The sequence below is a fragment of the Chanodichthys erythropterus genome, chromosome 4 (genome assembly GCF_024489055.1).
Source record: "Chanodichthys erythropterus isolate Z2021 chromosome 4, ASM2448905v1, whole genome shotgun sequence".
NCBI classification, from domain to species: Eukaryota; Metazoa; Chordata; class Actinopteri; order Cypriniformes; family Xenocyprididae; genus Chanodichthys; species Chanodichthys erythropterus.
The window spans coordinates 32,430,049-32,455,728 of record NC_090224.1 but is presented as its reverse complement, the minus strand read 5'-3'; the positions used below and the strand labels follow the sequence as shown (position 1 = coordinate 32,455,728).

The window sequence follows — 25,680 nt, the reverse complement described above, 5'->3', positions numbered from 1 at the left end:
AAATGTTGAGAATAAAGTCATTAAATTATGAGAAAAAAGTCGTTAAATTATGAGAACAAATTCGTAATTTAATGATTTAATTTAAAGAAGAGCAAAAATCAAGTGGATTATTTTTTTTTTGCTCAGTGGAACATAATTCAGGTCTGAAGGGGTTAAGTTATTAAATATATGTTTCAAGTAATTTAGAGAGTTAAGGCATTGCTTTTTCCAGGTGCTTTAATGTTTAAAAAAGTTAAAGTTAAAATGCCACAAAACTTGGGCTAACTTTAACAAATCTACATTTTAGTAAATAAAACATACATAAAATCAAAATGTCCCCAAATATGTACGTCCCCAAAAAGACGTACATATAACCAAAATATTACAAAAAACAACCTCTTTATTAAATTTAAAATGTGCTGTATTCACATCTAAAATATTTAACGGAGATAATATAATTCCTTTCTTGTTCGTGATGATGCACAGTACTTAAAGACAAAGTTTAAGCATTTGTAGTCATGTATGTTTAATCATATATAATACAAAATAAACATTTAATAACAAATCCTAATAAATTATGGCATTTACATTGATGTTGCTTTAAGTAAAACTAAAATAAATTAAACATCACACATGAAATACTCAAACAATATATTTCAACTATACTAACAGTCCTGCAGGAATATAAAAATAAAAATAATAATTCTGGTTAGCTTTCAAAAAAAAAAAAAAAAAAAAAATCCAAGCAATTTGCAGACAACAATGCTACATAATAATAGTAATAATAGTAATAATAAACATAAATAACATAAAATTATCTAGAAATCACACTGCAGTCTTTGAAAGTATTTTGGCCTAGTAGTAAATTAAAAAAATAAAATAAAATAATAATAATAACAAAGGTTTCTCAGTCATTTGGTTTTAACCACAAGTAACACAGGCATTAACATTTAATTCAAAGCCATTGTCAAATGAAGGTCAATAATTTTTTTTTACACAATATTGTTTCCAACTTCCAAATGGGTTGTCTGTACTGAAGGCCCGGTCAGTCGAGCTTCAAGACAGAAAAGAAAAATACAAACACATTAATTTTATTATTATTATTATTTTTAGATTCATATAGAACATATGTGCTATTAAAGGGGTTAATGGACTGAGAAAGCAACTTTTCCTTGAGCTTGTGATATATAAGAGGTCATCGTACTATAAGAATATCCTGTAAGTTTCAGAACTGAAAACTTCCTTTTTAGTCCAAAAACAGCTTTTAATGTTACCAAGCCCTGCAAACAACTCATCCTGGAAAGTAAGTGAAAGACCGCTTCTGCAGAGGAAAATTAACACCTACTTCACCATTGCAACTTTGGCCTCACCCACTGGCGTTAGTGAGAAGTGGAAGAGTGAAGATCACAGGATTACTCACTGGACTAAAAATAGCACCTTCCAAAGGATCCTAATGCTAGGAATGTGGTTATTTTATTTATTTTCAACAATGTGAATGTCTCAGTTGAGCATTATTTATTTGTATTTGGTACATTTCACTGTGGATTATTTGGTAAATCAGTCACACTTTTGGAGCAGGCTTTACAAATAGACTTTTACGATATGGACTCGACAGTAATGCGACAACAGTAAGTAACTGTGTTCATTCTAATGCCTGATCTGTGATTTCTGCTTTATAATGATTCATGTACAGTAAGATGATCTTTGTCTATGTGCCAGTAAATCAAACCAGTGATGACTTAACGGTCAACTTCAAATTGTTCTCTTAGTAGGATGAAAGTAATCTGTTATTTAAACTGTGATTAAATTATAAATAGAAGAACGTTCCCTTTACAATCACTGGAGCTGTCAATCAAACGGCGCGAGTTTATCAGTGACTGAGTTTTGGACACAAATCTCTTATTTACAGTATGTTTGCACTGTTAGTTATGATAAAAGCATTCGTTAGTGTTCAGAAATCCAGTTGCAATGACGAGATCACTGCATCATGTGCTCGACATGTCTGTGATCGACTACAATATTCATCATATAATCCACACTTTACACGATTAATTAATCTTGAAAGCTGTAATAATGCTATTTCATATGCAAATATATTAGTCAATCACAGCAGTGAGCGTTTACACTGAAGTCTCACATACCCCCTTAAAACAGAGTGTTCAAATCAGAGGGCTAAAATTAGGGTAGGAAAATTACCTTTTATATCTAAACTATGACAATTTTTTATGTAAAAAAAAAAACAGTATAAGTGCATCACAGGAAACATTCTAAAACAATAAAACAACACAGTTCATGACCCCTTTAAGACATTTAAAAATATGAACTAAAATCAAAACCATAGTATTTGTAGTGTACCACTGCTGACATTATTGACACACTCTACTGGCAGCTGTTTGATGTAACACACCATTAAGGCCTCTATACACCGTGACGAATATTATGCGTGATTATCGCCGACGTTTAACGTCTTGTGACTAAACAAAGGGCACCAATGTGAGTGTGCACACCGATGCGAAAACCGGCAGGCGTAAAAGCGTCATTTTTTTAAAAAACGCCTCGGGTTCGTTTTTTGGTTTGACGCGCCATGTTAAACACTGGCAGAACAATGAGAGAGGTTGTGACGCTTTTGTTCACGTGCCTGGAGCTGCTGAAGTTACATTAAAACACGACTTGGTGGCGCTCAAGTACAAAACCGTCTTGCCACGCACACATTAATACCAAGACAAGAGAAAGTAAGTAGACGAGGAAGACCCCTACAAACTATCCCTGCGTCTCAAACAGCTCCCTAGATTCCTAGGTCGTGTATCAGTATACCGTGTAAATGAATGTGGCTGACTCCCTGATCAGTGCCCTGACTAGTGAACTATTGAGACGCATGCTATGGGTGCTCTGCCACCTCTTGGCCACACCAATAGATGTGTATTATTTCTGTAATTTTACAGTTTTTTTCTTTTACATTAAAGAAATGTAGTTGAGAATGTCTATTTCATAAATTTGATTATTTTTTCACTACCGTTCACTTTCACTACTGTCATTGTGAGTTATTTGCACTACCATTTCTGACTACCATCTCTCATATGCCATATATATGCCATTTTATATCTGCATTTTTATCTTCTTTAACTTTATATTTGCACTACCGTTAAGCATAAGCACCACATACTGGCAGGGAGTGACTTTGCACGCCCACTCTGCGCATCGCCAGTGAAAATCGGTTGGGTATGAACACAAAAAACGTCTCGAAAAAATCTGGTGATAAACGTGTGCGATATTCGTCCCAGTGTGTACAGGCCTCGAGGCCTTAGGATAATCATTAAAATAGCCCTTTTAACCTGTATAAGGATGTAATTTAATGGGCTTGGCAAACACTTACCGTTGCTCATGATTATCAGAGATTGAGTTTTTGGGTCCTCAATCACATAACTGGTGCTTCTGGTTCCTCCTGGATTTTCTATTATAACACAAAAGAATCTAAAGTTACAAGTCTGTATTTATTTGAATGTCATTTTATGTCACTTCATTTCTGTTTTTTTTATATAATTTACATCTAAATTTACCCAACACAGCTTGTTCATACACATCAATCAGCAAGTTGGATCCAGAACTCTTTGTTAATCTGGTGCTCACTTTGACAGCCTTGTTTTCATTATAATGGTGAATGATATTCCTCATTAGAAACATATGCGTCGATGACAAAGACAAAAAGTAGTTGTTTTCCTTCATTTTAGCAAATAGTTGCTCTGCAACCTCACTATTCACTTTGCCATCCAGCTGAGGCACGAGCGAGAGCTTCCTCAGAACATCTGTACTGTCTGTTGTGTTGCTTTCATGAAGTACGTAATGATCAGATGAACCAGTCACCGGGTGTCCGTGAGAATCTGTCATTCCCATTTTTTCATCCAGCCAAGTCAGTGACACTTTTAGCTGTCCATGTTTGGCCAGTTCTATGTTAGCTTGAGTTGGCTCCACCAAGAGTCCTTCAAATGGAGAGATTGGAACCTTTTCAGGTGCCCTTAGATTGGTGTGCGTAGCAAGACCCTGCGCAAAGTCATAAATTATGACATTAGGCATATGTTGCCACGATAACAGCAAATCAGCAAAGTCTCGAGGGCTCTCAGCTCGGAGATTGCATTTTAGACTGTAAACAATTCCACAGGGGCACATAATGACTCCCCAGCCTCCTAAAAACAGAAAAGAGAAGAAATATAACTATATTGAAATAGAAAACATTTCTTAGAAATTGTAATATTTCACAATATTGCTTTTGAATGAAGTTAAAACAGTAGAATAAAAAATAAGCTCACCAGAGCAACTCCAGATTTTTGCATAGATTTGGTCATATATTTGGCTGGATTTCATTTCACTGGCCAATCTAAGAAGGAGATCACTGCGAGATCCGGTGGAGTCCACACCACATTTGTTGCATAAACTTCTAATCACATCATCCTATTAAAAAGAATATTATTTCATAAATGTTCATTTGAATTTATTCATTAAAAAAAGCATTAAGTTTTCTTCTATGCATAAAGCAAACCTTCTGTTTGAAAAGTTCTTCTGTGAGTCTGTCCTCTGTAACCGTCATGTCTAAAAACTCTGATGCAGACTTTGAAGTGCGAACTTTCTCAAACTCTGTGTTTAGCACAGTGTCTGACTGCCGTGTGTTCTTGCCTATCCAAGGAGCCCAAAAATGATAATTTGGTGGAACTGCAAATGGATTGTGTTCACCATCTAAAACAGTAAATTGGAAAAAAAAGAAAGAAAAGAAAATCTGAAGAAGCATTCTTTTCAATAGTTCACAATATAGTGTAATAAGCACTGTATGTATGTACTTGCAACAAATCCTCGACAAATCATCTCTTTGGATAGTGTCTCCCAGAACTTTTCCATATTGACCTCCCCTTTAAAATGATCTAGAGGTTCTTCAATGTCACTTTCTGAAAACATAACAGGAGTATTTCACTTTGACAAAAAACATGTCAAAAAAAGTATCAAAGAAACAAACTAGCAGATGAACAATATATTTTTTATACCTGATAAGTAAGAAGTGCTCTGTTTGTGTACACCTAAGATCACGACAGGAGGATGATCGCCACAGGAGGGGCATGAATACTTGTAATCATGATCTGTCAGGGCCTCAAACTGTAAATATGCCTGCAGCACTGTGTCTGGAGGTGGAAACTCCACACCTGTCATGAGTTGTAAAAATTCGACTGCTCTGCTCACTGAAGTATGGACCTGAGAGAGAGAACAAAGTTTCAAACAATTTCAACATTTTAATGTGAAAATAACATACTTAAAACATTCATGAATTAGTGTCATTGTTACGAGTGTTTATGATTGATAAAAACCTTTTAAAAGTCTACATGAAACATTCTTAGGAATGTACCCTTTGTATACCTTGTGAAAAAGAAGTACACTTTAGCATATGTATATGTATCGTACATAAAATGAAAATAATACAATTTAAAGGGGTCATAAAATTCCACTTTTACAAGATGTAAAATAAGTCTCTGATGTCCCCAGAGTGTGTATGTGAAGTTTTAGCTCAAAATACCCCACAGATGATTTTTTTTAATAGCATGTTAAATTTGTCACTTTTTGAGGGTGAGCAAAAACACACCGTTTGTGTGTGTCCCTTTAAATGCAAATGAACTGCTGCTCCTAAGAAGAGGGCGGAGTTCCAAGAGCTCATGTTAGCACATAGTGTTAGAAGCATCGATTACCTCACAAAGACTCACTGAAAATGTCAGAAACCGGAATCGGACAATGATGGAGAGACTCAGGAAGACACATGCAGGGCTCGACAATAAGGACTGCCCGATGGCCCGGGGCCAGTGTGAACGATGCTCGGGAAAGTAGACGGAACGGTCACTTGCCCGATCAGGCCAGTGCTGTAGGGTGTGCGTTATATATCATCTATGATATTGTAATTGTTGATTTAACGATCTGATATAATCGAGTATGTCCAAAAAACAAACAAAAACACACCCACTGAGTGCACACATGCACTATGCGACGTAGTCTAATAGGTTTGTCTAGTGCTCGTGCATATTTGGTGTACGCTTTCACTGCGTGATTTAGTCTATTAAAATGCCTCTAGAATGCCCCCAGAATTAAAGATAAGGGGCAAAAATGCCCCTGTATAATATATTTTATATTTATATAATTTAATATAGTTTACCAATATTAAACAAAGAGCACCGTTTTTCTCCAAATACAGCGTACAGTTTAATGAACAAGAACCTAATATCATGTGACTTACATTTAAGAGACCAAATCGTCTGTTTCACTGTATTTTGCCAACGAAAATAGTTCAAAAGTGCACAGAAATGTTTTGCGTCTCTGAGCAACACATCCTGAATTAATCAGCCGTTTGAATGAATCGGTTGAATCTCAATGATTCGCTCATTAACAGTGATTCGCTGCCACCTACTGGCGGGTTTAATCTCACATTTAAAGTGTCTTCATTTTTTTTTTTTTTTTTTTATAATTTCAAATAACAGTATTTAACGTTTTATATTTTCAACCTTAAAAACATTTTTATGCTTCTGTAACTGCTCTTGACTTTAATAAAGATTAATCTATAGATAAATAGTTATACATTAGATTACAATAAACCTACATGAAAAACTTGAAAAGCACCATTTATTTGATTTGTATGTTTGTTCTATTGTACTATTTGTGCTTTTACTTGTAATTTGATTTTTTGTTACTATTTTATTACTTACTGTTTATTTGTCTAACAATATTTAAAATATAAGTTAATCTAGTAGCTTTTGGTGTCATAAACCTATTTATTGAGGTCAAATGTAACACAGACAATGAAAACAATAACTATGATTATTTTATAGACCCATTTTCTTGTCTTTTACTTTTATTCATTTTTTGAATAAAAATTGTTGGGCCAGTGAAAAAAATCCTTAGCGTTGAGCCCTGACATGTAACTAAAAAAGTGAAATCGCAATGAACCACCCCTTTAAAAGAATATACTTACGTGTGAACTGAATGTAGGCTAATGTTTTCACACTTAGCATGTTACTATGAAATAAAAAGGCAAGTCCAGATTTTTAAAATTATACTTTTAAGATTAAAGTACACTACAAGTGCACATTCAATACAATTAATGTGTTTCTCTGGCAGCACTATGAATGCCGAAATTAACTTGCAGCAGTCAGGTGGTACAAGTCAGATCTCTGTAAGTTGTTTACATTCATTATTATTGTAATGTTATGTGCTTTGAGACATGAGGTAATTTAACACCGCCTCTCATGACACTTTGCAGACTCTGCTCTGGCTGTGCGCTACCTGCGTGTTCATGTGTTTTGGAGGAGGCGTGTATGGAGTCAAATTAATGCCTTAAAGTTTTGCACAAAAATAAAGTTTTGCAAAACACAAAAAAGAATTGAGCAATAAAAAAAATGTTTTACAAACAAAAATAAAGAATTGCAAAGGAAAAATAAAGTATTGAGCAGAAAAAAATAAGTTTTGCAAGCAAAAATAATAAATTGCAAAAAAAAATAAAGTAGTGCAAAAATAAAAATATAATCAATTACAAAAATCAATGACAGCTGTAATCCTACTTTATCTTTGCCACATATTTTTCATGCTCAAACCTACCTCACGATACCGGTTTCCGTTTGCGCTGCACTGCTGTGTGCGGATCTCTTTATGGCACTGGTTTGACGTGGGGGTGGAGTCAAGAAACGGGAGCACGCCCCCGCGAAACACGTCATTGGCAGGAGACGCAGATCGCAACAGAACGGATCAAGCATAGAGACAGAGCGCATTTATTATAATCTGAAAACCATGCCCACCGGGGGAAAAACAATCCAACCGGGGGAAAAAATCAATCCAACCGTCTCCATTGACTCTGTAATGCGTAAGGCTGCCTTCTTGTCTTTTCTGACTCATTACAAAAAACAGAACAATGCCTAAAAGCTGCTGTGTGACAAGGTCTACAGTGTAACAAGCTAAAAAACCCAGAAATAAGTTTTTATAAGCTGTCGACCCCAAAAAACGAATGTTTAAGGACACAAAAGTGGATACAGGCAGTGAGACAGAGAGCAACGGGTCATATTACTATAAGAAATACATTGAAGGGGGTCGTAATCGGTGACAACTTATGCTAAACAAACAAACAAAAACAAACCATTTATTATTTTTAACCATGTCAAAGAATTATTTCACCTGTCGCCGATTACGTTCCCCTCCAATGGATTTCGCAGGAGCGTTCTTGACTCCACCCCCACGTCAAACCAGTGCCATAAAGAGAACCGCACAGAAAAGTGCAGCGCAAAAGAAAACCGGTATCGTGAGCGCACGCTTGACTGAAACGCAGAATAAAATGAGCGTTGCAAATGATTTAGTAGGTTTGAGCATGAAAAATATGTGGCAAAGATAAAATAGGATTACAGCTGTCATTGATTTTTTTAATTGATTATATTTTTATTTTTGCACTACTTTATTTTATTTTGCAATTTATTATTTTTGTTTGCAAAACAATTTTTTTATTGCTCAATTATTTTTTTTGTTTTGCAAAACTTTATTTTTGTGCAAAACTTTAAGGCATTAATTTGACTCCATAGGCGTGACTTTGGAGAGTGCTCTGAAGGGAGTGTGGGATCTCATGCTTTCAAAGCTAGCTTGCTATTGCTAGCCGCTCTGGATTTGCCTACCTTACCTTTAACCAGTTTTGTTGAAATATATATAATAAAATATTATGCCAAACTACTTAAAGGTGGACTCAGTATTATTTTAGATACACTGTTTGGAAGTTAGATGGGGCTGATACCAACAACAAACGTGTAACCAATCAGCATTAGAGGGTGCATGACGGTCGATGAGAGAGAACGAGCAAGAGGGAGATTTGAAAATAAGAAAGAAAAAAAAATGCTGAATGAGAGATGGGACACAATACAAAAGAGTTCAAAGAAATATTAATGCAATGAAGGTTTATGACTGGGCAAGCGCTTTAGGACCTGCGTTTATATTAGAAAAGCTTTCCAACGCTGGAGTGAGCTAAGCGGGAAGGCCTGAAAACAGACGTGGAGGTCACTTTGATTCCTTATCATGTAACACCGGGTTTTGATTGTCTGGAGCTGCTGTTCTGTTGGCGATTAACAACAAACTCTTGTTTGTATTTACTCTTGTGTACTGTATGTTCATTTTTTGTGCTTCCTTGTCGTTCGTTCATCACCTGCGCTTTATTTTTCGTGAAGCATTTTGTTGTGCACTCGCCTCACATGCCAGCAAGCGTTTGGGCCGGGGTTCGAGACCGATCACATACAGCACTTTGAGAAATCACATACAGCACTTTAAGGTTTCATTTTCAAGAATTTCCTTCTCTCAATAAGGTTTTTTTTATAATAACATAAGATCAGTTGTACCACCTAGACATTGACTAATTTTTAGGGGTGTGACGAGACTAAACTGTGACGAGATTTCTCATTGAGGAGAAAAGTAGTCTCGTGATGTTGCCATGACAGAGTGGTTAGGATGATTAGGAAAGAATATGCCACCGCTACATTTACATTACGTCTCCACTGTCGTTTTGCTTTGTATTTAAATAAAAAAACATTTAATTCAGTTGGATAACGGTCGCCACCGCGCCATATTTACAGAGTTCCGCGCGATCGCTGAAAGTGAAAGTAAACGCGATTTCAATACCCCGCATTTTGAAAGTGGCTCCCTGATGAATGCAAGTATCTCTCAATATGAAAGCTATTTTAGGCTGGGCAGTGTAGTTGTAACCATCTCTCAGCTCTGTACCAAAGAAAAATGTGGTCTTATTTGCACTTTGAATATTGAGAGAGTGCGATTATGGTTGCACTTAATGTAAAGTGTTACCATGAAAACGAATAACAGTTTTCTCTTAATCTAATTAAGCACAAACAGTAAGGTTTCATTTGTTAACATTAGTTAATGCACTGTGAACTATCATGAACTAACAATGATTTTCATTAGCTACCATAAACAGATGAATAAATACTGTAGCAAATATATTGCTCATTGTTAGTTGATGTTGGTTAATACATTAATGTTAATAAATGAGACCTTATTGTAAAGTGTTAACATTTTTATTTATACTGTTTTTATTTCTATGATCAGTTTGTGGAAAGGAGTTCAGTTAGGAGGTCTAAAGTTGTAGAAGCTCATAAATCATGTACAGTAAGGAATCATACAGGAGAGAAGTCAGTCAGTTGAGTTAGTAGCAAAACCTTTTACAGTGCTTGAGTATTGTTGTCTTTTACTGCATACGATAATTCACACTCAGAAAGTAGAACTGAAATGACATTCATTACAAGATGATTAGTTAAAACATTTCAAATACACCTGCAGAATATTTTTTTATAGTCATGTATTTCACCATTGAGGATTTCTTAAAAATAGTGTGTAAAAATCTTGTCTCGTCTCGTCTCGTGAACTCAGTCTCGAGTCTCGTCTCGTCTCGTGAGATACCTGTCTCGTCACACCCCTACTAATTTTTGGAATTAGGGTTAGTTACCCCAAAATTTAATTTATGTCATTTAGTACTCACCCTCTCGAAATCTGAAGGTTTCTGAACGACACAAAAGGCATTGCACCTTTTGAGGTGAAGAAAGGTATTAAAAGACATCGCTAAAATAGTCAAAGTGACTTCAACCTTAATGTTATCAAGTGTCGAGAATACTTTTTGTGCACAAAAACAAAACAAAAACGACAACTTTATTTAATAGTTTCTTCTCTTCCCTGTCAGTCTCTCCTATGCAGATGACATAGTAAACGCAGTTCAGCGCGTCCGTGTTTTACATCCGAACGCCAGCTCTGTATTGGCTGATGCTCACATGAGCAACACAATGCATGTCTGTGATGCTGACGCAGGAGCAGGCCAATAATGAGTCAGCGTTCTGACTTAGAACCCAGAAGCACTGCACTGCTTTCACTGTGTCAACACAACAGCATAGTAGACTAACATAGAAGAGAATAAATTGTTGAATAAAGTTGTTATTTTTGTTTTGTTTTTAAGTATTCTCGTCGCTTCATAACATTAAGGTTGAACCACTGTAGTCACATAGACTATTTTAATGATGTTTTTAACACCTTTCTGGACGTCAATAGGTGCAATGACATTGCTGCCTATGTGTGGTTCAGAAACCCTCGGATTTCATCAAAAATAAATTTGCATTCTGAAAATGGACAAAGATCTTACAGGTTTGGAACTACATGAGGGTGAGTACTTAATGACAGAAACTTCATTTTTGGTTAAACTAACCCTTACGATTAAAAAAAAAAAGCATCATGTCACTGCCTGATATAGTCAGACTGAAGATTACCTGTAGAAGGTTCCTCAAGGTTAAGCACAAAGTTATGTCAAGGATGATGTGATCATTGAAGTTATGAAGGCCATCTTTCCACTCTTGGTAACGATAAAACATCCCACACTGCGGGCACTGCTTACAGTACGTGGCAACATCTAGCAATTAAAACAAGCATTACATTCCAGGACAATGAAGCTGAATTGTGCACAAGCGTAAGGCCAATATATCCTACCTTGAACAATGCACCAATTGGTCAGTATTTTGGCGTTCTGTGTAATTAAAATAGGATCGCTGAGAGGGACTTCGCCTGGACATCCCTGACATGAGGTTTCATTTGGACAAAGGTTTCGTGGGTAGTCCTTGCGTGTCGATGGTATGCGCATATCTTCTGGAAGAACGGCAGGCATCTTCTTGTTCTGAAGAAGGTAATTCACCATATACTCCAGTCCCAGATTTTTCGGGGGATACACATGAGTGTCATCTGTGACGCCTTCCTCTTCTGAATGTGGCGTGTTGTGTGGTGATCCATCAGTACTCAATAGCTCACGGTGCGTTTGAAATAGATGCCATTTGGCAACATATTTGTGCAGACATGAGCGTCGTACTTTGGTACAGGGACAGTGCCATGAGTTCAATTTGGTGTAATAAACAACCATGACACGGCCCAAACGACTATAGGAGGACACATTGGGCTCAAAAACCGAAATGAACGTTTTTGTTGTCGCGATTCCAATTGAGGTGTGAACGGAAAGTGGTACGCCGCTACTATTGGCAAGCTGTTGCAGAGCAAGACATTCTTTTTTCTTTTTCTCGCTGAACCATTTTCCTCTCACCATCTCCGTTAAAACTTCTTCCTTGAGTGAGACTGGTTCAGCCAAAGACTTGCAAAAGCTCGCTGCACTGATATGCACGCACTGGTACGACGTGATACCACTCCTCTGCGCAATATCTATGTTAACCTGGCACTCGTTCGATTCGCAGAGAACGCTGTGGTTTTCTCCCAATGGCTTGTATTGTACGTGAAGCGGGACGCTCTGGCCTTTTACAACTTTAAGAACTGTAAATATCCCATTGGTCTCATCTATACACTGACTTGTAAGCTGAAATGTGTCACCAATGTCCAATTCTGACTGGTCGGAGTGTTTCCGTTCAATATGTTTCTGTAGATTGGTTTTATTGATGAGGACATTGCACATTGGGCATCTTTTTTTAATAACAGGCCGCACACGAATCTTGCCTGTACCGGTGGGTGACGGTCCATCTGTAATACCCGAAGCGGTTACATCTGTACTGGTGGTTGACGGTGTGTGTATGATTGCATGAACGGTTCCTGTTGTATTGGTAATTGACGATGCATTTATGATTGTTGGAGCAGTCACAGCGGTACTGGTGCTTGACAGCATTTTTGTGGCTGATTCTGAATCCAGCTTATGTTTACAGACTATTAAATGGTTTTTAAAATCACCTCTCCTTAAAATTGTTGTTGAACAGAACATACAGTGGAAATGGAGTGATGCTCTACAGCCCAGTCCACACCTGTGAATAGTGAAATCTGAAAGAAAAAAAGATATCTGTGTATTAGTAAAATATTGAGGTGCAATACATTTATGCTACACATATACTGAATACACATGCTACATAAAACACACTCATGTACAGTATATGTACACTATACACTTATACCTCCATGGACAACTGCTTTTTTACAGTGGCTTTTCAGATGTAATTTGACTTTGTCCGGTCTGCAGGGCTTAAATACACTGGCCGCACAAAAAGGACAATGAAAATTGTTGCAGCATTTTGTGCATTTCTGCAACTCTGGGAATTTTTGACCTTTCAGAACTGTAATATGTCTCTGCAAAGACAAGAAAAAAACATAGTTAAGACGACATATGTTTTCAACCAGGCACTGCCTAGAGTATGCATTAAACCCCAAAATTTTGTGTTTATTTACTTGGTCATACACATTCCAAACCCATTAGGCTTTCATTCAAATCACAAATTTCTGTCCCACCATTAAAAGTAATACACCTTATGTAACCAAAATTGACACTTCTAATAAAGACATTGAAAAAGTGATGAACAGATTTAACTTCTTGATGAAGTTAAAACATGGCTTGTGTCACACGCATCAATCCTCATTCAGGGTTCCCACTCTAAGCCAAATGTCAAATTCCCTGACTTTCACTGACTAAAAAGCTGAATTTCCATGACCTATAATGAACGGCAAAACAGGCCGCTGTTGTGCAAAGCACTTAGCTGACAAAAATCAGCCATAGACAATATTTTAAACGCTCTAGAAGATTTTATGTTTGTCATCAAGTTCATCATTCAGTCTTTTTATTTCTTCACATTTAGTTTTTGCAGACCAGTCTGTTTGACACAAGGCTATGTCTGTAAAATGGTTATGATTATAAATTAAATAATCTGAAATAATTATTTAATAATTCCTTGAATTATATTAATATATATTATAGTCCTGGAAAACCCATAATATTTTTCCTTCAGAAGTAATGTTGATAATTTATCCAATGTGTATATATCAATTTATTCATATTTATTCATTCTACCATGGTGAATAAACAACGGTAAAGGCAAAGCACGACCAAACTGAAAACCCTGTGCGACTGCCACAATTGGGCCAAATGCGACAGTCGTATCCTAATATCGTGTGCAGTGAAAAGGCGGCTTACTGTTTTTATTTTTTTTTATTTTAGCTTACCGTGTCAGACATGATAAAGCTAAAAGACGACAAAATCAATCATAAATCACAGCCAATCATAACAGAGTGCGGGCGGGCTCTGTTCGCAGCTAAACACGAAAATCAAACAAAATTAAAGTAAACAAAATTAAAACCATAATACATTATTCAAAATACATACTCAGTGACTGACAATCTTAATACACTTTGAGCTTGAATATCATTTTGCATGACTTTAATAGCCTTTAATTAATTAAATTAAACAAACGTTGAAACTGTAAGCAATAAATAATTTTCATTGTCCATTTATGTCCCTGTTCCCTCTCTATGACCTGAACTATTAGCTGCAAAGTACCAGAAATATAGAAACCATTTCAAAAATAAAATCCTTTGTTGTGTCATGGCTGGTTAGGACAGTCTTTGAAGTGGTCATTTTGTAGCCAAAGCTCTTGAAATTACATTTTCCTGGCATGTTTGCCTTAGTTAACAGGTACAGGTGACTGCATTTGACTTAAGTGATTGACTTAAGTTGACGAGTGGGAAGGGAACAAAATGCTTCTGAAAATTAGATTTAAAATAACAATATGCAAAATGCATGACACAACACAATAAAAAAAAAAAAATGGTATAGAAAGATTACATTTTGATAAATGGAAATCCCTGATATTCCATGCCTTGGACAAAAAATATATATACAATTCCCTGACTTCCAATGTCTGGAATAGACCTTTTAAAATTCCATGATATTCCAGAAATCCCATGACCTGGGAACTCTGCTCATTGGTTCTCCAGCACATGCATATTTGATGTGCTCTATGTATGTGCGTTGATCAATATGTGAATAAATTCTAAATTAAATCTGTTCATCATATAAAGCTACTTTTGCAATCTCTTTATGAACTTTTTGAAGCATCAAAGTTGGACTTTGGAGAAATAGACTTTGATTGAAGGGACAAAATCCCTCAGGTTTCATTTAAGACATCTTCATTTGTGTTTTGAAGAACGTTTTATAGGTTTGTAATGACATGAGGCTGAGTAAATCATGACAGATGTTTTATTAATTTCGTTACTTTGTTTATTTGCAGAACTTTACACAGAGAGAGAGAGAGAGAGAGAGAGAGAGAGAGAGAGAGAGAGAGGCCCGTGCATTTGCATTTTAAGTGATAGGAAAAATTCGGAAGGTCATTCGGAGTCAGTAAGGTTTGGAAAAATATATTTTACTTAAATAATTGCGACAGAGAGCTTGTAACGATACAAGTTAAATGTAATCAAGAAGGATTCACTTCCTTAATTTCGCACTGGTCGCGTTCAAACCAACATGGCACTGCAGACTCCAGACCGCCTTTTCAAGCGGAAGTCGAGCGTTCACCAAAAGTGTGCGTGTTCAGCGATAATATTAAAACAAATAAAACATTATAAAAACGCGAACTTACCGTGTTCTCCGCCATAATTATGTGCTACTTAGCTCGGTTGTAAAACTGTTCCCGGAGACAGCTGGCCTGGTATTGCTGTTCTGAAATTGCTGTAACATACGGCTGCAGTGACAGTCTCTCGTCGTTTCCGGTGTCGTCATCTTCAGAAGCGCCTGGCTGCTTAGCAACCAGGATCCGAGGTCAATAACAGATATACAGGTAAGGTTTTAAATGTTATAGTAGCGTCTTCTTTAATGTGTCGAGTGCTTAATGGTGAAAATAATGTTTAAAAAATGTTGCAAATTCCGTCATTAATTCAATTGTATAACTTTAGAAGCGTCCCTTGTGAAAATGAATGTGTACTTGCAGTGTACTTCAAATATTCAAAACAATTCTTAAAAAAAAACAAAAAAAAAACTGTACCTGCAGATAATAATGCGTACTTAAAGAGAGTACATTTTCCTTACTGTTTTTTAACTTTAATATACTTTTAAAAAGTGCATTTTCATTCAAATACATGCATAAATCATTGTTTAAATAATCTTTTGTCATGCTTATTTGGATGTGTTAAATAACGTCCTTAAGAACATGTAAAGTACTTAATTATAATTTTTACTGTAATGTGTTATTTGATATTATATTTAAAGTTAATGTGTTAAAGGTACTAAATTGCAACATCATCATTTCAAATGTGTAATTAGTAATTTCACATATAGCCTACATATATGTACATACATGATATTTAAGTTTCAATAGAAACAGTAATGGATAATCTACGGCTAGGTGTGCATTCACTAATCTATAATAAAATTTAGCATTCCAGTCACATATGAATTTTAATTCATGACATGGATGCAAAGAACACACACCTTCCAGCTAATCAGAATCAAGTATTCAGACAGACCATGGTATAAATTAAAGTATATTTTAGTTTACCATAAATACTTACATGTGGCAGTACACTTTAACCATATTTCAAGGACCATAGAAGTAATTATGAAATTACATATAAACATGTCAGTCAAAATAATTGTATTTAATTTAATTTAAACTACAATTATATTTCATTTAATTGTAAATAGCCTGCAATGCAGTGACCAAAATATTAAATTTAGTTCACATTTCAGCTATATATTTTTTCAAAAGTATGCTAAAGTGTACTTTTTCATAATTAATATGGCCATTTTTGAGGGGTAAATTAAATTATTCTTATTTATCTCTGATAAATAAGTTTGATAAGCTTAATAAGTATTTTTGCCCTGCATCCAAAATCGCATACTGTCTGAGTAGGTACTACATTTGAATTTGAATTTACTTTGCAACAGTTAAAAAAGTATGTTCTATAAAGTATGAATATGGGTAGTATGAATGAAATATGGATGTACTACATCCGCCATGTTGTTGCAGTCACATGACCTACTAGCGTTGCGTCGCTTCACTTTCATGCATAAATCCTCTCCCATGGCCTCATGGGATAGTGAAGTGTCCGTCGAATGCGCACTTCAGAATCTTGGTGAAAGTAGGTATTTGGACATACTACTCTTTTCACCAGGGGCGTTTCCTCCGAGGAGGCAAGGGAGGCAGTGCCTCCTCAAAAAAATAGGATGAGAAAATCCATATTACAAAAATCATTACATTATAAAAAAAACACAAATATTACAAATTATGACATTAAAAAGAGCGCAAGTCACACGTATTTCTTAAGGAACACTGCCCAACAGTGACACCTGCAGGTAAAGTTAAAACAGGAGTCATGCCTCCCTTTGCTCTCATAGAAAACCAATGGTTTCAAAAACAGTTTTTGCATACTATGTATAGGGAAGTATTCAATTTTGGATGCAGCATTGGTGAAAACAGCATACTAGCAATTGGTAAGCACACTAACATAATACTCTTACTTTTTCACTCATGTAATTTATATGGCACGTGTACTAAGAATAGTGTACTATAGTATTCTGAATACAGACACTCTACACAGCCTCACTAATATAGAAAACAAACATTTGAATAATTTTACTTTGATTCAAAACTTTATAACAACTGAGTTCTGACAACTTCTGCATGTGACAACTATTAACTAATCCTTTAATTTATCCTTTTGTTTATTCTACATTGTACTGCATTAGGATTTCAGCATAGGCAGATACATATTGCATGCTCCAAAAGCTAATCAAGACTGAATTTTTGGTGTCCTGTTGCTCTCCCTCTGGCCCCAGTTATTTTAATTTTATTTTATTTTTGCCAGAGAAGTGAAAACCATGCGTCGCTCAGCTGCCAAATCACGGGCCGATAAAAGCCGCACTGATTCTGTCCCAGTTAGTGCTGCTCCGCTCGTCCAGCCCGTTGAGACCGTGGACATTGTACCGGGCCTCCTGACCGAGTCCACCTGGACCAGCATGCTCACCAAGGAGGAGGGTGAGGAGGTAGTGGTGGACATTATAGCAGAACTAATGGAACGAGTGATGGACAGATGTTATCAGGTGTATCTAAAAAGTCAGGTGAGCTAAAAATTCAATTCATGTTAATATGTCTTTTTATATAGGATTTGCTTTGCAAAAATTCATTCCATACTGGTATGCAAGTTTTGGCTGTTTTATTTAGGATGAGTTATGCCATGTTAAACATATAAGTGTACAAAATATAATCATTCAGACAGTGTCTCCATTTAAGTATCACTGAGATACTATTACAGAACAATGATTTATGCATATATATAGACCTTACTCAGGGTAACACCATGTTTAATTTTGTCAGGAATGCAAACGAGACTAAATCAAGGAGTGGTTGTAAGATCTATGTGTCATATATTCCTACTCCATTCCTTTATTTCCTATGTTTTGCATTGTTTATAGACTGTTTATGGTTGTGTTTAAAGGATTACACTGTTGTTTAACAACCTAATAATTGTTCAGCTGATGAAACGTGTTTCGAAAAGAATTTCAGTAAACATAACTCCATAAAAGTTTTGAAAATGACATGTGATCTAGGTCCTTTATACATGCAGTGCATGCCATTTTAAATATTGAAAGTGTCTCTCATAGCCTTGTTTTCATCTGCGTAAAATTCAATATGGCATCTACCCTGATTAAGGTCTATATGCTTACTGTATATGAATAGCTGACTTGCAAAGGAAAAGGTTTATGAAGCATTCATTTAACTCATATACAAACTTCCCACCCTCCAGTTGATACCCTTCTCAGTTTGGTGGGCACAAAATAACCTGGTGGAGACGATTGAATGTCTTCTGCTGGTGAGAGATGAGGAAGATGATCCAGAACATGAACCCTTTTGGCAAGAGGACCCAGAACCTCAGCCTTGTGCTATTGATTCTTGGGCTGAGGGATGTGTTCCTGTTTTGCATGCTGCTCAGCAATAGCACAGTGCTTTACTGCAGGAATGAGAAGGTGAGATGTGGGTGTTTGGGGGTTGGGGCAGTGAAAATCCTTGTTTGTAATGAAAATGTGTCATCCAAAACAGCCTGACAGAGGTTTGTTGCATCTGACTCTAGATCCTCTTACTCACAAATTGCCCTTTGTTAACCTAGATATTAAATACTTATTGAGATAATAATATAATAATATGCAATAATTAATTTCATATCTTATAGGCTAAACTTACACAATACCGTGCAGCAACTGGCCTCGTACACACTGCAGCTAAATTCAGTTGTCAGTTCACCTTTTAGTCCTTAATCTAGTTCTGTACACACTCAGTTCAGTAATTTATGGAAGCGACAACCACATTCTACAACTGAATTAACTCCCGAAAAATGCAGGTAGTGACAAGTGTGCATTTTAAAAATTCTACGCAGTGTGTACGGAACCGAACCGAACAACTTGTTGTTAATGACCGATGACCAATACATCTCTGATGCTTGTTAAAGTATGTATTTTAATGCGCATTAGAGATGTATTTCGTCTGTATATGCTGTGCAAGAAATCACAGGGAAAGATGTATGAGCCTGACATTCGTGTTGCCAGAGCTTGCAAGCAAATTGGCGAAAAAACAAAAAGTCTATAAAAAAAAAAAAAACAACCACCGCCAAAATGCATATAATAAGTGGACATGGCAACACTGCAAGAGTATGCTCTTGTGAAGCAGCCTTTAAAGGGGTCCTATTATGCCTTTTTTCACAAGGCGTAATATAAGTCTCCGGTGCCTCCAGAATGTGTCTGTGAAGTTTCAGCTCAAAATACCCCACAGATTATTTATTATAGCGTGTCAAATTTGCCCCTATTTGGGTGTGAGCAAAAAAAAACACACTGTTTTTGTCTTCAGTTGCTCAACAACAACAAAGCTGGAGAATCTCACGCAGCCAAAATGTCGATTGTCAGTAACGGTGTTCAGCCTTACATTGTTCAAACCAGAGTCAAACACTGACGGAGAGACTCAGGAAGAAGTTACAACTTTTAGAATGAAAGTGGACATTTCTGAATGGTTGGTGGATAAATTTATGCAGTTGCTGTGGAGCTGATTCAACTCATCGACTATCATGTGCCGTCATGTTCATCTTTTGTGCAAAACCCGTATGGACGCCCACTATACAAAGTGTACCTGTTTGCCAAAGAGAACCAGACAGACCAGGCTAACGTTTATGATTGCTATCAAATGCTGTGAATGTTTTTTTTCAAAATATCGCTCAGACATAAACTTTTTTTTAGCAATCGAGCTTGCCAGGGTCAACTTGCAGGCTATCCAAGCTAACGAGAGTCTAAATAGTGTTCTGTGCTCGTCTGTGCAGCCAACGAACGTTTGCCATGGCGTTAGAACTGGTACTCCGCTTTCACTTGCAAAAACAAAATGACGGCAATAAGAGGTGGTAATATTACAATAAGATTGCCTTACTACGTCACAAGGGGAGCGAAATCTGAATGGCTAATTTTTTCACATGCTTGCAGAAAAAAGGCTTGCCAAAACAAAGTTACTGGGTTGTCCTTTTTCACGTTTTCTGGGTTGGAAGATGCACCGGAGGCCTGATTAAAGCACTTACACACGGAAAATGTCAGATTTTCATGATATGTACCCTTTAAGCATAAACAAAACACAACTCCTCCGTCGACTGCGCTTCAGTTATAATTACTGAACACAGTCTTGTCACTGTAATATTACTTTGTTCAGAATAGAGGATACCAAACACGCGAGACGCGGTTACATGGGAGTGATTCGTGTTCTGTACACACGTGGAACGATAATTTAAGGGAGACACTCCCACATTTAAATGCATTTGTCTCTCCTGAAACTTTATAGTGTGTACATGGCCAGTTTGGAATTTTAATGTTTTGACAGAAGTCTCTTATAAGACATTTATGCTCTCTAATTATTTTCTTGAGCATCAAATCAGCATATTAGAATAATTTCTGAAGGGTCATGTGACACTGAAGGCTGGAGTAATGATGCTGAAAATTCAGCTTTGCATAAGAATAAAATACATAAAAAAAAAAAAAAATTAAATAGAAAACCATTATTTTAAATTATAATAACATTTCACAATACATTTGTGGCCATACATAAAATATCTTCATGATTCCAAACTTTTGACTGGGAGCATAAAAAGCTTCAATAGGTAATAGTGTTATATATTAACTGTACACAATGTCTTAACAGAACTACACCACCTCCAACCTGGTAAAGCTCAAGACCAACAGAGTGATGATACCAAATTATTCACAAAATCTGAAGAAAGTCTGACTTCATCAAAACCACACACATATGCAAAGATCCCGAGTGAGGCAAATGTCTCATCCTCTAAGGACACAATCACCTCCATTGCTTGCAATATTTAGTCCTCATTCACTGAAGAGCTGAAAATTTTCTTTTAGCTCTTTCAGCCTCAAAACACTGACTCAAACACAGTTTGGGCCTGAGGTGAGGAAACAGGGACCCAAATACTCATAGACTGATGTTGTAGCCCTTAGAACACAGATGGTAACAGACAGTGTGAACTAAGGCTGGCATATAAAGCAATGCTTCAACATGCATCAAACTGGTAAAAATTGCCACATGTTGTTATAGTGATTATTTTAAAGTGTTTAAAATGTTTTAAATTTCATAAATTTGAGACTGTGATGATGACTTGTTTTAACACAAGGTATGTTAGTTGATTCTGTCATCATTTACTCACCCTCAAGTTGTTCTTTTGAGAACAACTTGCTCTTCAAGTTGTTCTCAAGTTTCTTTTTTTATCTGCTGAACACAAAAGAAGATATTTCGAAGAATGTGGGTGAACAGTTCTTTTTTGGGGGGACTATCCCTTTAATATAGTATCATATGGTTAACACAGTATATACATAAACAAAAATAAACACAAGGATTGTAGTTTTGGTTGCTTGTTAAATGCTGTTTCTTTACAGAAACCATTTTTAAAAAACTGCAACATGAATTTAAATGTATGTTTATTTGCATATTCTATAATATGCACATGACATGCAGGGGAAATATATTCCCTTGTTTTAGCTAAATGCATGCCAAAACAGCAATATTTAATAAACAAAAACTACTAAAATGACAAAAGCTCATTATGAAATGACTAAAAAATAAACTAAACTATAATAACACAAAATAAAAACTAACACTGATCTGATTCCCTCATGATACTGACTCTTGTCTAGTGTACTTAAAGTGGACGAGGAACTAGAACTCAAGGAACATGTGTTTTTATATACAGACGTCTATGAAAAGATAAAAAATATCATAGGGACTGATTCATATTCAGTAAACAAAATCATATTTATTACAGCATTACAGCACTGAAACCCCATTTGAGAAGTGTGGTGAAATGTATATGTGTGCTATAAGAAAAAAAAAAAATGCTTGTAAGTTGTTTTGACACATCTGAAGTAACCACAAAAACTGTGAATATAGATGGAGCCTATTACTGTTCCAAACCTCGAAAACCAGATGACAAGAAAATTGGTTTAATGGTTTCAAAAGCTCAATATGCTTGCCTCAGATCTCATCCCAAATTTTCAGACTCGGTATAAAAGTCGACATGATATTAAAAACTATTGCAAAATTAATATTGAATGACTGCCTCATTTTGGTCAAATGAGTTTTCGTTCAGGTTAATATGCAACAAACATTGTAGATGAATAATATTATTTAACCAGATCATGTTCGTAAAATATAATCAGAATTTTTTAAAAATCATATACACTGCTAGGAAGTGTGGATGCATTCAATTTATCAGTCAAGACTTTTACATTGTTACATTCCTGTTTCAAATAAAATATTAAGAAGCAAAAATAATAATGATAATATTCAGAATCAGAAAGGATCATGTGACACTGAAAACTGATGCTGAAAATTCAGATTTGCATCTTAGAAACAAATTGCATTTTAACATTTATTAAAATAGAAAATAGTTGTTTGAAATTTCAATAATATTTCACAATACTATATTACTGTTTTCACTGTATTTTAATGCAATGAATGCAGCCTTTGTGAACATGAGAGCATTTTAATAGCAGAACATATTTTTGAATGGTAATGCATTTCTTACAGTTACAGAAATTAAGGATTAAACATATACATCAATATTTTCAGTGTAAATATTTCAAATATTACTGTTGTCACATATATTCATTATTCTAAAAGAAATTATCAAGGAAAATGTTACACCAGTCTCCCCCTTCATGCTGTTTTTTGATCAAACTAACAATAATATATAAGATAATTGTTTTGTTTTGGGCCCATTAGCAGTAACAGGACCAAGCTCACTTTTAAATCAGCTTTATTCACAATCATTCACCATTTTAACCACAAGATGTCGCTGCAAAACCATAAACAGTCCACACATGGCAATGCATTTTTAAATGGACAGCATGGAAACTAGTCAATTACAAACTGTAGATTAGTTTAGCTGTGTAAAACAACCTCATGATCATTAGCTGGAAATTGATTTTATACCTGACTGAATGACAGACTGAATGGTTCTAGATGGAGCCAGTTTGTTATAATATTGTGCGCAAAACAAGCACATCAGTATGAACGCCGTATAAGCTCGTGAATATTCATGCGAGCAAAGGCCTGTGGGGACTGAGCGTTCTTGGAAATGGAAACATTGGGTTGGAAAAACATAACCCGCCTTTTCTTTACAGCGATTAAAGACATTCAAGTAAACTAAATAAAGAGATGTGTAGGGAAAGACAACCATAGCCTCACTGCTAGAAGCTCCTCTTTATGCGGCTGTTAGATGATGATAAAATTATTCATCTTGAGTCTTGAGTCTCAGGCCTAAAATTAAATGCTAGAAAAGATTCAGCCAAAATAAACAAACCAAAATCTTTGAGAGTCACAGACTCACAAATGCTGGTTCCATGTCAAGGGGAAGGATGATAGGATAATAGGCTAGAGGGATTCTGGGTAAAATCATAAAAGTTATTCATGTAGACTGTGATCTCAGCATTGAGACTCTGATCCACGGGCTGCTGTCTTCCTAGCCCTTCGGCTGCCAAAAATAAGAATGAAGTACAAATGTAAAACTCTTTTATTCCTCCTGTGAGAGTAAAATTAGAGCCAGGGGGCTTATTAAGGTGAGTTTGCAAAAGACGTCAACGAGACCTCCCGCTGTTTTATTCTGTTCCCGAAGAATAAAAGAGAAGTTCCAAACAGTCTAAAGAACAAGTGTGGAATACTGATGACTATTTAAAGGTCTGTCTGTGTTCAGCCATACCTGCGCTGTTCCAGTCATTACACTCTCTCATGACCTGATTTTCTAGCCGGTTTCTACTCTCGTTTCAACTCTCAGTCCTCAGCGGTACCGAAATTGTTTGGAAATGGTTTTTCTGCACTGCAGGGAGTTTTTAAAAACCCCTTTCCTTGTTTTACCCCATCACACTCTCAGACATCTGAGTTTACTAACCTTTTTAATCAGTTTCATTTTTTATTCTCTCAGCGGGAGCTTCAAAGGGCATCAAAAACGTTTTTAGATCACAGCTCAGCTTTGGATGTGTAAATGCCAAACGATAACAATCTCATTTTGATTTGATATTGGCTACACATCCCTTATCTATGCTTTTGGGTCACATTTATGTTACTGAGGAGACTTGGTCCATCTCTGCTCGAAACATTATCGCCGACACTTGTCCAGGGGGATGACAAGCGAGGAGTCCTGCTGGCAGCGTGTGATGAGGCGGGCGCAATGCTTATTGTGTCTTGTCATTGCTGCCATAAATACAGTATATTGTCTCGCTGGCACTTTGTCGAGATTCAGGTGCGGCTGTACCACCCTGAAACCTGACCTTCACTTTTCCCGGCTGACAAGCACAGTACGCCCCTTTTTTGTTCCACATTTTTCTCTCTTATATTTGTGTGTGTCTACTAGCAGATTTTAAAGCCTCTCAAAGGCCTGTCACCACAAAACCCACTGTGGCTTCACTTCCTCACACTTTTGAATGAAAACCTGCACCTGAGGAGCATTTTCATAACTTTAGCTAACGTTCTGGCAAGGTTCTCTCAAAGTTTGAACAGGATTGTTAATAGAACATTCATACAAAGTTATTAAATAATGTTCTTTGTATAAACATTTTTTATACAGCGTTCATGGAAGTTTTTTCTGAAAAGTTTTAGTTGGACGTTCGTGTAACGCTTTTTAAATGTTGCTAATTGTTTCAGAATGGTCAGAGAACATTCAAAAGTAACTTTCCCATAATGTTTGAAGAATGATAAAATGGAATGTTTCCTTAATGTATGCACAACCAAGAAAAAACTTTTTAAAAGGTTTTGAATGTTCATTTAGAAGTACTTGATGACCAGAGTTAATGATGTGTGACATCACTAACCCTAAAATATACATATTCCCTGCCCCCGAGAACACGCAGTATGTAACACAAATGCAATAGCATGTCATAAAAGCAAGATGACAACATAAGTTATAACCATTGGGATTTGTAATGTGGTGGGGCTCTGTGGTTTCAGGCTTTCAAGGGGAGCATGTGTACGCAATGACTACAAAATCGTATCATTTGACAAACTGTTAAATAACAAGTTGAGAGAGTCCTCTGCTATGAACAATAAATGCTGTTCAAAATCATTCTATATATGCTGGTAGTGTGCAAAGCTACATCTGATGACAATAAAATCTTTCTGTAGGCCCATGCCTTCTCCTTTGTGTCAGTATCAAATATAAGAGTGATGCTACCATTAAAGGAGAGAATATAAATACAAAATACAGTGCTTAAGCCTTGTTTTGTGCTTGTCCTTTGGACAACTAAATTGGTCATTTACTTGTCTGGAGTAAATGTGTTTTATCAGCAGTGACATATTTAAATCTGCATATTTTTGTTATTTGGGG

The 25,680-nt window shown here is 36.1% G+C and overlaps 2 protein-coding genes across 4 annotated transcripts in view; one reads left to right on the top strand and one right to left on the bottom strand.

Moving 5' to 3' along the window:
* Positions 1 to 565: 565 nt before the first annotated feature.
* On the bottom strand, positions 566 to 15,517 carry LOC137018731 (uncharacterized). The gene is made up of 11 exons (XM_067383438.1): positions 15,411 to 15,517; positions 12,960 to 13,131; positions 11,509 to 12,828; positions 11,292 to 11,431; positions 5,010 to 5,214; positions 4,809 to 4,913; positions 4,514 to 4,707; positions 4,284 to 4,425; positions 3,537 to 4,160; positions 3,353 to 3,430; positions 566 to 1,033 (listed from the first exon to the last, which is right to left on the bottom strand). The coding sequence occupies exons 1-11, from the start codon at positions 15,423 to 15,425 to the stop codon at positions 972 to 974; spliced, it is 3,057 nt and encodes a 1,018-aa protein (XP_067239539.1). The 5' UTR covers positions 15,426 to 15,517; the 3' UTR covers positions 566 to 971.
* Positions 15,485 to 25,680, top strand: part of LOC137018732 (uncharacterized protein C2orf81 homolog) — a 30,683-nt gene continuing 20,487 nt past the window's right edge. Inside the window, exons 1-4 of one of the 3 annotated variants that reach the window (XM_067383441.1) lie at positions 15,485 to 15,608; positions 17,637 to 17,887; positions 18,574 to 18,793; positions 20,994 to 21,264. In XM_067383441.1, the coding sequence (XP_067239542.1) occupies positions 17,648 to 17,887; positions 18,574 to 18,765 (432 nt within the window). In that variant the 5' untranslated portion in view covers positions 15,485 to 15,608; positions 17,637 to 17,647 and the 3' untranslated portion in view covers positions 18,766 to 18,793; positions 20,994 to 21,264. Of the gene's footprint in view, positions 15,609 to 17,151; positions 17,261 to 17,634; positions 17,888 to 18,573; positions 18,794 to 20,993; positions 21,265 to 25,680 lie in introns of those variants that run through there. The other 2 variants (XM_067383439.1, XM_067383440.1) reach the window with 2 other exon arrangements.

Bases quoted from the DNA above. Each gene is read 5' to 3' on its own strand.
- LOC137018731 (XM_067383438.1), bottom strand. The intron at 4,914-5,009 runs GTATAAAAAATA...TTATGTTTTCAG, and splicing joins GAGCACTTCTTACTTATCAG to AAAGTGACATTGAAGAACCT. The intron at 3,431-3,536 runs GTAAATTTAGAT...GTGTTATAATAG, and splicing joins GTATGAACAAGCTGTGTTGG to AAAATCCAGGAGGAACCAGA.